This window comes from Hyla sarda, chromosome 13, assembly GCF_029499605.1.
Source record: "Hyla sarda isolate aHylSar1 chromosome 13, aHylSar1.hap1, whole genome shotgun sequence".
In the NCBI taxonomy this organism is placed as follows: domain Eukaryota; kingdom Metazoa; phylum Chordata; class Amphibia; order Anura; family Hylidae; genus Hyla; species Hyla sarda.
Genome location: NC_079201.1, coordinates 14764263 through 14777898, shown reverse-complemented (window position 1 = coordinate 14777898; position 13636 = coordinate 14764263). Strand labels below are relative to the sequence as shown.

Here is a 13636-nt window from a genome sequence, read left to right as displayed (position 1 = left end):
TTGCACCTCAGCTCCTTGGATGTTTATGGAGCTGACTTGCAATATCGCACGCAACCTTTGCACAGGGCTTATGCCGTTTTTGGAAGAAAGCAACCATCTTGGACAACCCCTGTAACATTTCTTATGCCTTTTTTGTTTTTTAGGGGTGCGAAATGTGATGAGGTAAAACTGCTGTTTACCCACCTGAAATAAATAATTTTTTTTTTTTTTTTTTTTTTGCTATTTACAGATCAAGTTTTTCCAAGGATCCTGGTCTGCTGAATCTTGGGGTGCCAAGGTATGTACTTTTATATCATTTTTTTCTTATCTTATTCTATTATCAGGGGTCTTGTAACGTGTATCTGTAACATTTAGGGTACGTTCACACATACAGGATCCTGCGCAGATTTGATGCGCAGGATTTGTAACTGCAGGTTGGAAACTGTGATCAGTCATTTTTAGTTTACATTGAAATCTGCATTGAAAATCCTGCGCATCAAATCCTGCGCATCAAATCCTGCGCATCATATCCTGCGCATCATATCCTGTGCATCAAATCCTGCGCATCAAATCCTGCGCATCATATCCTGCGTATCAAATCCTGCGCATCATATCCTGCGCATCATATCCTGCGCATCATATCCTGCGCATCATATCCTGCGCATCAAATCCTGCGCATCAAATCCTGCGCATCATATCCTGCGCATCATATCCTGCGCATCATATACTGTGCATCATATCCTGCGCATCATATCCTGCGCATCAAATCCTGCGCATCAAATCTGCATAGAATCCTGTACGTGTGAATGCACCCAAACTGTAGTAGGGCCAAGTAGGTAAAGATAAATGACTCTGAGGCACAAGAGGCACAGGTGACAATGTCTACTCTGCTTCTAGACAGGGCCGGTTCTGCCTATAGGCAAAATAGGCAGCCACCTAGAGCGCCCTCTTGATGGGGGGCACCGCTCTGCACACTGCAAAAAAGTTAGTAGCCAGCATCCTAAGCACCCGCTCAGCTAACGCCATCATCTCTATAATGTATGTTTGTTACAGTGTGTCACCCCAGTAGTAAGGAGATTACATGAGGAGGAGGTTTGTTACAGTGTGTCACCCCAGTAGTAAGGAGATTAAATGAGGAGGAGGTTTGTTACAGTGTGTCACCCCAGTAGTAAGGAGATTACATGAGGAGGAGGTTTGTTACAGTGTGTCACCCCAGTAGTAAGGAAATTACATGAGGAGGAGGTCTGTTGCAGTGTGTCATCCCAGTAGTAAGGAGATTACATGAGGAGGAGGTTTGTTGCAGTGTGTCATCCCAGTAGTAAGGAGATTACATGAGGAGGAGGTCTGTTGCAGTGTGTCATCCCAGTAGTAAGGAGATTACATGAGGAGGAGGTTTGTTATAGTGTGTCACCCCAGTAGTAAGGAGATTACATGAGGAGGAGGTTTGTTATAGTGTGTCACCCCAGTAGTAAGGAGATTACATGAGGAGGAGGTTTGTTACAGTGTGTCACCCCAGTAGTAAGGAAATTACATGAGGAGGAGGTTTGTTACAGTGTGTCACCCCAGTAGTAAGGTGATTACATGAAGAGGAGGTTTGTTACAGTGTGTCACCCCAGTAGTAAGGAGATTACATGAGGAGGGGGTTTGTTACAGTGTGTCTCCCCAGTAGTAAGGAGATTACAAGAGGAGGAGGTTTGTTACAGTGTGTCACCCCAGTAGTAAGGAAATTATATGAGGAGGAGGTTTGTTACAGTGTGTCACCCCAGTAGTAAGGTGATTACATGAGGAGGAGGTTTGTTACAGTGTGTCACCCCAGTAGTAAGGAGATTACATGAGGAGGAGGTTTGTTACAGTGTGTCACCCCAGTAGTAAGGAGATGAATTAATTACATGAGGAGGGAGTTTTGTTACAATGTGTCTTCCCAGCAGTAAAGACTGGCATATCAAAGGGCGGAGCCAATGGGTGGAGCCAATATTACCTTTCACCTAGGGTGGCAAAAATCCTTGCACCAGCCCTGCTTCTAGACAAATCCTAGAATGAGCAATGAACATTAGAAACTATTTCAAAATTAAAAGGGGGTTAGCGGACTTTTTAAAACTTGGCAGCTTATCCCTAGGCAAGACCATATTCCGATTACTGGCGCCCCCTGCTGTTTGAAATGGCTCTTGCAAGTGCTCTGATTCCTTCATTGTTTACATTGGTTTAAGAGGGGCTGGAACTTTGCAAATACCTACTTTTGTATAGTGGCAGTGCAAGGTATGGCAGCATTGTCCCCCTTTGTTTGAACGGAAAGAAACTACAGTAATTTGCTTGCCCCTGGTGGAAACTGACAGTGATACAATATAGGTAGGTACAGGCAGAGAAAATGACCTTGTCCTGGTGCTCGGAATCCCCATGGGATTGGCTGGAAATGTAGAAGGATAGTATCAAATAGATTTTCATTCGATACATCAATGACGCATTTCATGGTTAGCACCCCTTCCTCAGATGCCAGATACACAAGGTGCCGTCCTCTGGTCTTTTCTTTTTTTCTTCCAGATTTACAATATAGATGGGAGCGAGTGTTAAAGGGGTACTCCGGTGGAAAACTATTTTTTTCAAATCAACTGGTGCCAGAAAGTTAAACAGATTTGTAAATTACTTCTAAAAAAAAAAATATATAAATTCTTCCAAGTACTTATCAGCTGCCGTATGCTCTACAGGAAGTCATGTAGTCCTTTCCAGTCTGACCACAGTGCTCTCTGTCCATGTCAGGAACTGTCCAGAGCAGGAGAGATTTGCTATGGGGATTTGCTCCTACTCTGGACAGTCCCTGATATGGACAGAGGTGTCAGCAGAGAGCACTGTGGTCAGACTGGAAAGAACTACACAACTTCCTCTGTAGTATACAGCAGCTAATAAGTACTGGAAGGATACATTTTTTTTTTAAATAAAAGTTATTTACAAATCTGTGTTACTTTCTGGAGCCAGTTCATATAAAAAAAAAAAAAAATTCTACCGAAGTACCTCTTTAAAGCCACCCTAAATGCCCTTTTATAGGAGCAGTTGGCTGCACAATGACCAGCACCGAATGACCAGGCCACATGAATGATCACAGGATCAATGGTCGCCCACACATCCTTTGTTTTACCAGGCCGATATGTAGCCAACAATGATCAATTAAATGCCTGTGATCAGCTGACAAACTCGTGTTCCCCGGCTAGTGTACACCAGCCAATTACCTTCTGACGACTTCTGCGGTTCTTTAAAGGAGTACACCACTGCACCTAGACATATAATCCCTAATCCTTTGGATAGGGGATAAGATGTTTAGGGGCGGAATACCCCTTTAAGAATTGCAAATGTTTTGTTTCTGAAACATAAAGTAAACTTCATAGGAGAGTGACAAATATTTTTTTTATTTTTTATTTTTTTTTACAGTATGAAGCTTTAAATGTTGTTATAACAGTAAAAGCTGTGAAGAGCTGCACATTTACAGATAACGGAGCCAATCTGGACATTCAGTTGACCTTTTCGCTCTATGACGGGTCATCACTTGTAGCCACCTTAGAAGCTGTAAGTATAAAATACCATAAACTAAGGTTTGACATCAGGATAGCCCTTCTGGTAGCCATGGTGACATTTGCCCCCACTCATTGAATGGTAGATGCCTCCAGGGTATAGCATCCAATTTACTTGTCTAATAGTCCCGTCTTAGTAGTCTTGTGAAATAGCAGAAAAGCTTGTACATCCACATAAAGTTGTCCATTTACACTAAAAATAATTATTTAGTCACTGACTACGCACATCTACCATAGATATTATAGATTTAATAGTCTATAATAAACCCCCAATTTTTAGTAACAATGAATAGAGTGCTCTGATCATACACCTTTATAAAGCTTCTTGTTCCCGAGATATGAGGGTTTATAGTTTACCTGACTATTCAGGGAATCAGTCAGATGGGCGGGGCTTAATTTTAATAATGGGCGTGACTGTCAGGTGATGGGCCGGATTATAAAGTCAGGGGGTGTGAATGCTGTACATTGAGGGACGAGTCTAATACACACACTTGACTGTATAACCCCACCCACTCCTATTTTTCTTAAATTAAGTTCCCGCCCATCTGACTATTCCCTGAATTGTGAGACAAATAATTAACCCTCATATCTCAGGAACAAGGGGGCGTATCAAAAAACTATAAAAAAAAGATGTGCGAATGGGGCATCCTGAGCTATTCAATGAGTGCAAACTTTTTTGGGGGGGATATACGCCACAGGTCCACTTTAAAGGGTTACTCCGGTGCTCCAGCGTTCTTGCTCAGAGCTGGAGGCTCTGTTCGTGATGTCATGGCCTCGCCCCCTCATGACATCATGCCACACCCCCTACATTCATGTCTTGGGAGGAAGCGTGTCAGCCGGCATTCCCCCTCCCAAAGACATGAATGGAGGGGGCGTGGTGTGACGGCAAAAGGGGGCGTGGCTGTGACGGCATGACCACTGCTGCAGATACCTGCCATTTGTTTAGAACGCCAGGTGCTGCGGGAGATTCCTGGGGGGGCCCAGCAACGGGATCCCTACGATCAGACATCTTATCCCCTGTCCTTTAGATAGGGGATAAGATGTCTAGCAGCGGAGTACCCCTTTAAGTTCATATTGTCACCCAGTAAAACTCTAGACAGCTGCATGTGTATAAAAGTACATATTACAATATTGGCTACCAAAGATGCTAATTTTATTTCAGTTCAAATGAAATGCAGGCAAATTTTTCCAAAATTTAACAAAACTTTTAACATGTCTTAGACAAGTGAAAATGATTGGGCAGGGTCTGGGTGGTCTCGGCTGAGCACTTCTCTCCCCGGCTTGCTGTTCTCCATGTCTTGACGCAGAGGGTGGATTCTAAAGTAGTCTATGGAGCCTGTCTACACCAGTGAGCCGGGGAGCGAAACTGCTCCGGGCCGATTCGAGCGATCGGTGGGGGTCTGAACACCAAGACTCCGACCAATCAGATCTCTAGACATTTCTCTAGGACACATCAAATGCTTTAAGTGACATCACTTCACATATGTGAAGGTTTAGAGCTCGTATATAGAGCGCCATGGGTGAGATATTTCCATCATTACAACAAAGCATTAATATTGGTTTCGAGGGATAAAGCTGCTTGATGTTTATATTGTGAAGTGAAATTAACGCTACAATGTCTTTCCCCACAGAATGCAATTCTACCAGCCCAGCCTAAATTTGAGAATGGATACTTTAGTTTAATCTTCACTTCAAAGTAAGATTTTATTATTTTAAGTTGTCAAGTGACACTAAAAATATTAAGTGAAAAATGCAATGCAAAGATTTTTTACGAAACATGATTGAAATGCTGAGCTTTGTTCACACAGCATTTTTTCCTAGCGTTTTTTGCGGCGTAAAATAATCTAATACCTTTTCTTTTCTTAATTTTCTCATTTCTTATTGAGCTGGCGCATTCTTAATTTCCATCAGTGTTTTTAGCTTGTTACTTTTTATCCGCTGCCGAAAATTTTAGGCATTTTTTTTTTTTATTAACTATGCATACATATGACCCCCCCCCCAGCCAACTAGCCACAACCACATCATTATAAAGCCAAAGCTTAAAGGGGTATTCCAGGAAAATTTATATACGGTATATATCAACTGGCTCTAGAAAGTTAAACAGATTTGTAAATTACTTCTATAAAAAAATCTTAATTCTTTCAGTACTTATGAGCTTCTGAAGTTGAGTTGTTCTTTTCTGCCTAAATGCTCTCTGATGACACCTGTCTTGGGAACCGCCCAGTTTAGAAGCAAATCCCCATAGCAAACCTCTTCTACTCTGTGCAGTTCCCGAGACAGGTGTCATCAGAGAGCACTTAGACAGAAAAGAACAACCTTAACTTCAGAAGCTCATAAGTACTGAAAGGATTAAGATTTTTTAATAGAAGTAATTTACAAATCTGTTTAACTTTCTGGAGCCAGTTGATATATAAAAAAACATTTTTTTTTCCTGGATAACCCCTTTAAGTTCCTTCTGCCCTCCACCCCGCCCTTTAAACACCCTTTTGGAAAGGGCAATTAATTATTTAAATTGATTTAGTTTAAAAAAAATAAAATAAAATGACACCTTTTTTAACGATTTTAACCGATTTCCTCTTCAGGAGGACTGGCTTTGGAGTGGGTTTCTGACGTGATCTGGCTTCATATTGGGTGGTCCCCGGGTGGTATCAATAGTCAGTGGCCGCAGCTAATATCCTGTAGTTGCCACTACAAGGTTGTAAACACGTAAGGTCCCATGACCGACTTTGATTGTGGGATCTAAAGCAAGTAAAATACTGGTGCTGGTCCTTTAGTACGGCTGATCTGGACCACCGCAAAGAAACGGCGGGGTCTCGATCAGAAAGGGGCAAGCAGAAACAAAAAAACGCTAAAAGGTCCCAACAAGCCTCATATGGGAAAATCTAAAAAGCTCTGGATTTTGAAAAGAGCAAGGAGGAAAAAATGGAAATGCAAAATAAAGAAAAATCGCTGCGTCGTTAAGGGGTTAAAAAAAAGTGTCTGCCAATAAGTAGCATGTCATGTTTTTTTTATACGGGAGAAACAAAAAATACAACTGTATATTTCATACACTGTGTCCACAGACAGACGATCACTTTTCCATGGAGCACATTATTATTATTTTTTTAAACAGACGCAAGTTTTTTGCAATTTTACAGGCATTTTTTTATATATAAAAATATACATGAATATAAAAAGGGGAATAATCTATGACCTTTCTTTACCATGAAATAGTGGGTTATATTACATCAGAAAAAAACATGGCTTTTATTTATTTTAACTAAAAAAAATAAAAAAAACAGCCGCGCTCTTTGTCTCCAGCCTGTGTCTCGCAGCTTCATTCACGTGAATAGGGAATCTGCAGTACCAAAAATGACACATACGCAGAGTGTTCTTATTTTTCAAACCCAGTACAATCCATTTCAAGGACTACTCTGCCCCTAGACAAGGGGGGTACTCTGCCCTCTGATCACGGGGGTCTGCTGCAGGACTTCCCCATGGCATCTCAGAGCCATAACCCCGCCGGCATCGGGCTTCCGTGTTCGTGACATCACGCAATGCTTCCTCTATTCATGTCTATCGGAGGGGGCATGACGGCTAGCCTAGTACATAGTTGTCACGCCCCCTCCCATAGACATAAATGGAGAGGGTTGTGACGTCATGAACACAGAAGCCCAAAGCCAGCGTTCTGATCATAAACCGGGGTGCCGGCTCTGAGATTGCGTTGGGGTCCTGCAGCCGACCCCCCCGCGCGCAATTAGACATTTTATCCCCTATGCTTTGGGCCAAACCAAACATAAACCCCAATGAAGCTGCGTAGAAATATATGCACAGTATACACACTATTATACCATAATTTCTTTCATTCCAGCTTGAAAATTGACCTTGCTTTCACAGTCATCTCTGTGGATTCAAATTGCGGCTGCAATGATAAAGTAAGTACACAAGCAATTCCCCACCCCATGGTTTATTGGTAAAGTAATAATGTCATTGTTTTTACTATCGAGTCTCTTACAAAAAATTCAGAGTAAAGAGGAGAAGCCCTTCATAGTGTAAATTCACCAAGATGTAAGGCAGATCAGCGATCTTTCTGCTTACCAGGGTGGTTGTGTAACAGAATACACAACAATGAGAATCATGTAAAGGTACAACAAGCAAGGTCTGCAGCCTTCCTGCTCACAGCATAGCAAACATCGAGGGCGGCACTTCAAGGAAAGGGTACAGGATCCGTGCAGCACAGACCCAGACAACCATGGTAAATGGATAAGAACAGTTTTATTCTGACATCATGCAACGCGTTTCACTGCGCATGGGCAGCTCATCAGGTATCTGATGCCTGATGAAGCTGCCCATGTGCAGTGAAACCCGTTGCATAATGTCAGAATAAAACTGTTCTTATCCATTTACCGTGGTTGTCTGTGTCAGCACCACACGGATCCTGTACCCTTTCCATCAAGTGCTGCCCTCGATGTTTCTTACAAGAAATGGCTGGGGAAAAATGTTATGCCCTAAAAGTTATCTATATCTAAGAATATGTACAAGAACAAACAAGATCATTCCTCTGCAGGTTCCAAAAAATAAGAATTTTCTTTATTGTGCATTCATAAAATAGTTCAGCAAGTACATGGCATCATGGTAGCAAATCCCATCAGAGTGACGCATTTCAAGCAACTAGGTGCTCTTAGACATAGTCTCAGAAGAACTATCCATGGACAAAAGGATCAGGCATGTTGAAATCCAACTGCCTGATCTTTCTCTGTCCCCCAGGCATCTACTGTTGGTGGATAGTTAGGAGGCCCCCATACATAAATGCAAATGTAATCATAATATTCAGCCAATGTATATAATAGAGAAGATTAACCATAAAACTATTGTTTATCTACATGGGTCATGTTGCCATTTATATGTAATTTTCACTTGTAGCCACATTTGTTGTCTTGCAAATGGCTTTAGAAAGACTTGTTGTTATTCATCGAGACCAGGTATCATGTTATAAAGCAGGAGGAGCTGAGCACATGATATGATATATACAATACAGTACAATCTGCAGGTATCATGTTATAGAGCAGGAGGAGCTGAGCAGATGATATATACAATACAGTACAATCTGTAGGTATCATGTTATAAAGCAGGAGGAGCTGAGCAGATGATATATACAATACAGTACAATCTGCAGGTATCATGTTATAGAGCAGGAGGAGCTGAGCAGATGATATGTACAATACAGTACAATTTGCAGGTATCATGTTATAGAGCAGGAGGAGCTGAGCAGACGATATATACAATACAGTACAATCTGCAGGTATCATGTTATAGAGCAGGAGGAGCTGAGCAGATGATATATACAATACAGTACAATCTGCAGGTATCATGTTATAGAGCAGGAGGAGCTGAGCAGATGATATATACAATACAGTACAATCTGCAGGTAACATGTTATAGAGCAGGAGGAGCTGAGCAGATGATATATATATACAATACAGTACAATCTGCAGGTAACATGTTATAGAGCAGGAGGAGCTGAGCAGATGATATATATACAATACAGTACAATCTGCAGGTAACATGTTATAGAGCAGGAGGAGCTGAGCAGATGTTATATACAATACAGTACAATCTGCAGGTATCATGTTATAGAGCAGATGATGTATACAATACAGTACAATCTGCAGGTATCATGTTATAGAGCAGGAGGAGCTGAGCAGATGATATATACAATACAGTACAATCTGCAGGTATCATGTTATAGAGCAGGAGGAGCTGAGCAGATGATATATATAATACAGTACAATCTGCAGGTATCATGTTATAGAGCAGGAGGAGCTGAGCAGATGATATATACAATACAGTACAATCTGCAGGTATCATGTTATAGAGCAGGAGGAGCTGAGCAGATGATGTATATACAATACAGTACAATCTGCAGGTAACATGTTATAAAGCAGGAGGAGCTGAGCAGATGATATATACAATACAGTACAATCTGCAGGTAACATGTTATAGAGCAGGAGGAGCTGAGCAGATGATATATACAATACAGTACAATCTGCAGGTATCATGTTATAGAGCAGGAGGAGCTGAGCAGATGATAAATACAATACAGTACAATCTGCAGGTAACATGTTATAGAGCAGGAGGAGCTGAGCAGATGATATATATACAATACAGTACAATCTGCAGGTAACATGTTATAGAGCAGAAGGAGCTGAGCAGATGATATATATACAATACAGTACAATCTGCAGGTAACATGTTATAGAGCAGGAGGAGCTGAGCAGATGTTATATACAATACAGTACAATCTGCAGGTATCATGTTATAGAGCAGGAGGAGCTGAGCAGATGATGTATACAATACAGTACAATCTGCAGGTATCATGTTATAGAGCAGGAGGAGCTGAGCAGATGATATATACAATACAGTACAATCTGCAGGTATCATGTTATAGAGCAGGAGGAGCTGAGCAGATGATATATATAATACAGTACAATCTGCAGGTATCATGTTATAGAGCAGGAGGAGCTGAGCAGATGATATATATACAATACAGTACAATCTGCAGGTATCATGTTATAGAGCAGGAGGAGCTGAGCAGATGATATATACAATACAGTAAAATCTGCAGGTATCATGTTATAGAGCAGGAGGAGCTGAGCAGATGATGTATACAATACAGTACAATCTGCAGGTAACATGTTATAGAGCAGGAGGAGCTGAACAGATGATATATACAATACAGTACAATCTGCAGGTATCATGTTATAGAGCAGGAGGAGCTGAGCAGATGTTATATACAATACAGTACAATCTGCAGGTAACATGTTATCGAGCAGGAGGAGCTGAGCAGATGATATATACAATACAGTACAATCTGCAGGTAACATGTTATAGAGCAGGAGGAGCTGAGCAGATGTTATATACAATACAGTATAATCTGCAGGTAACATGTTATAGAGCAGCAGGAGCTGAGCAGATGTTATATACAATACAGTATAATCTGCAGGTATCATGTTATAGAGCAGGAGGAGCTGAGCAGAGGATATATACAATACAGTACAATCTGCAGGTAACATGTTATAGAGCAGGAGGAGCTGAGCAGATGTTATATACAATACAGTATAATCTGCAGGTATCATGTTATAGAGCAGGAGGAGCTGAGCAGAGGATATATACAATACAGTATAATCTGCAGGTAACATGTTATAGAGCAGGAGGAGCTGAGCAGATGATATATACAATACAGTACAATCTGCAGGTAACATGTTATAGAGCAGGAGGAGCTGAGCAGATGTTATATACAATACAGTACAATCTGCAGGTAACATGTTATAGAGCAGGAGGAGCTGAGCAGATGATGTATACAATACAGTACAATCTGCAGGTAACATGTTATAGAGCAGGAGGAGCTGAACAGATGAGATATACAATACAGTACAATCTGCAGGTATCATGTTATAGAGCAGGAGGAGCTGAGGATGTTATATACAATACAGTACAATCTGCAGGTAACATGTTATAGAGCAGGAGGAGCTGAGCAGATGATATATACAATACAGTACAATCTGCAGGTAACATGTTATAGAGCAGGAGGAGCTGAGCAGATGTTATATACAATACAGTATAATCTGCAGGTAACATGTTATAGAGCAGCAGGAGCTGAGCAGATGTTATATACAATACAGTATAATCTGCAGGTATCATGTTATAGAGCAGGAGGAGCTGAGCAGAGGATATATACAATACAGTACAATCTGCAGTTAACATGTTATAGAGCAGGAGGAGCTGAGCAGATGTTATCTACAATACAGTACAATCTGCAGGTAACATGTTATAGAGCAGGAGGAGCTGAGCAGATTGCTATACAGTTTGATAGGAAAAATTCCAGGATAACTTGTCCTTTATTCATGTAAATTTCTGCTCCTTCTGGGCTAAGTAGTCAAGTGGGCGTTGCTACTCAGAGATTGACAGTTGCCTTTGTACAGATGTACATAGAAAATTGTCAACCACTAAGCAGGACCACCCATTTGACTACTTAGCCCATTTTACCTAGTAAGTAAGGCTTGGTTCACATCCAGGCCAATGTTACAGATTACATTTTGAAGCTTAAGGGTACGTTCCCATACGGCGTATTTGCTGCGTATTTTCTGCAGCATATTTTATTTTCCCTGTTGAAGTCAATGGGTAGGAAAATACGCAGCACCAAATACGCAGCAAAAGACGGCACGTGGGAATGCACCCTAATACAGTTTTGGCCGCTCTACTGCATCACCTGACGGACCTTATTGACAGCGCAAAGAAATGAGTGCACACCGCGGGTTCTTTTTTTTTTTTTCAGGTTATTTAATCAGATTCTGCACCAGGGGCACTGAACAGATGTGAACGTAGCCTAAAACTATGTCTCGCTACCACTAAGCATTAAAACTCCCATAAGGAAACTAAAGCAACTTTTTCCAGACTTTTTTAATCACTACTATTTTTCGTTTCTAGATTGCATCCTGGCTGAAAGCCAATATTAATCTGAACTTTCATACCGCTCTTGATGGTTTCAACTGTGAGTATGATTGTCTTGGCAAAGAAAAGTATAAAGGGTTTCTCCGGACTTTACAAAATCATATACAAAATATATTGGAACCAAGTTTACTGTGGATTTTATACTTTTCAGGACTATATGTGCATGGGGGGTTGGGAGGGATGTAAACAGATGATTTCTTTTTCTTTTCTATCTTATGAAAGAACTTTTTTTTACTAATACTAAACCACTATAAACTTTGCTGTGCCTAATACATTGTTCTTTATTCTACTTAAGGTCACTTTAAAAAGTTGTTGCCTTTACCACCAGTTATTGGGGAAGTTGGGTTAAAAGGAGAATGTGTATCTAAATCGGTAAGTAGGTCATTGACTGTGGATTCAAACACTTCAAAGCCTTTCTGACTTCTTTTTTTCAGGGGTTTCATGCCTAAATTGTGTCGCACATTTTGCCACCAAAAAAAAATAAAAATAAACTCACCAACTCTCTGTTTTATTAAGAAAAACTGAAAGGGAATGTGGCCACCAGGGGGGAAAAGGGAATGTTCTCGAAAAAGGGGCCTGTCCCAACAAAATATACTAATGTTCCCACATAAAATGTGGTGAATTTGTGCTCTGGAAAACTCGACAGCTCAGAGCAGTTGTAAAAAAAAAAGAAAAAATAGAGAAAACCACCACATTAATAATACCATGGAAAAAACACAATGAAATGTACACTAAATCAGGGCCAATGACTCCTTATCCCCCCAAAAAACAGCCCTAAAGTCTTGGCCTTCTGAGGGTATCCAATGCTTGTTGTTAGGGGAATTCTGTCTCTAGTAACAAAGAAGCTCAAGACAACACAGAAAGTGGCGGCGGGGCTTAGCATATGCTATGTGCAGGAAAAGGAGAGAGCCTGAGAAATTCTGCAGATTTTCTGCAGATTTGTTACTGATTTTCCCAAATTAATGCCAATAGGGAAGTAAAAATGTGCACCAAGCCTAAAGCATTAAGTTTTTTCCTCAAATATCCTTCTTTAGAAAAAAATTGCTTTGAATGTTGTTGTTCATTGGGTCACATAATAAAAGGATCACATGACTTGTTACACTAAACATTTGGGGGAAAGCACCTATACTAATTAACACTAATACTAATTAACACTATTAAAGAAAAAAAAAAGCTGCAAAAACTGCTATCGGGGTATTTTTTTGTGGATTTTTTTTTTTAGCAGGTAAAGCAGCCTTTTCTTCCCACCAGCATTCCAGCAGTCACATAATCGGTCACATGATCATTGGGATCAATAAAGGCGACAGCTCATGCACAATGCACATGCTTTACTAGTGTGTAAAAAGTGCTGGCTTTACAGTAACCACGCATAAATGGCTTAACTTTATTTATTTTTTTTTTTTTATAGGAATACTGCCGATGTGCATCTCTGAAATAAACCGCCAGGACAACTATACAAGAATCTTAGCTCAAAGCTTTCCAGATGCTCTTCGTCTTTCCTCTTCGCAAAAAAACATTTCTAAGTAACTAATCACCATAATGCTTGAAAACACTCCTTATCCGTATAAACTGCCTGTAGAGAATCTATAGCAATAAACTGCTGCAAA

At 40.7% G+C, this 13636-nt stretch overlaps 1 protein-coding gene across 3 annotated transcripts in view; it reads left to right on the top strand.

The window, feature by feature from the left end:
- Nucleotides 1-13636, top strand: part of LOC130297699 (uncharacterized) — a 55776-nt gene extending 42140 nt beyond the window's left edge. For all 3 annotated transcript variants that reach the window (XM_056550462.1, XM_056550463.1, XM_056550464.1), the window contains 7 exons: nt 230-277; nt 3400-3534; nt 5171-5235; nt 7390-7453; nt 12006-12069; nt 12325-12401; nt 13438-13636. In XM_056550462.1, the coding sequence (XP_056406437.1) occupies nt 230-277; nt 3400-3534; nt 5171-5235; nt 7390-7453; nt 12006-12069; nt 12325-12401; nt 13438-13467 (483 nt within the window). In that variant the 3' untranslated portion in view covers nt 13468-13636. The remainder of the gene's footprint in view (nt 1-229; nt 278-3399; nt 3535-5170; nt 5236-7389; nt 7454-12005; nt 12070-12324; nt 12402-13437) is intronic.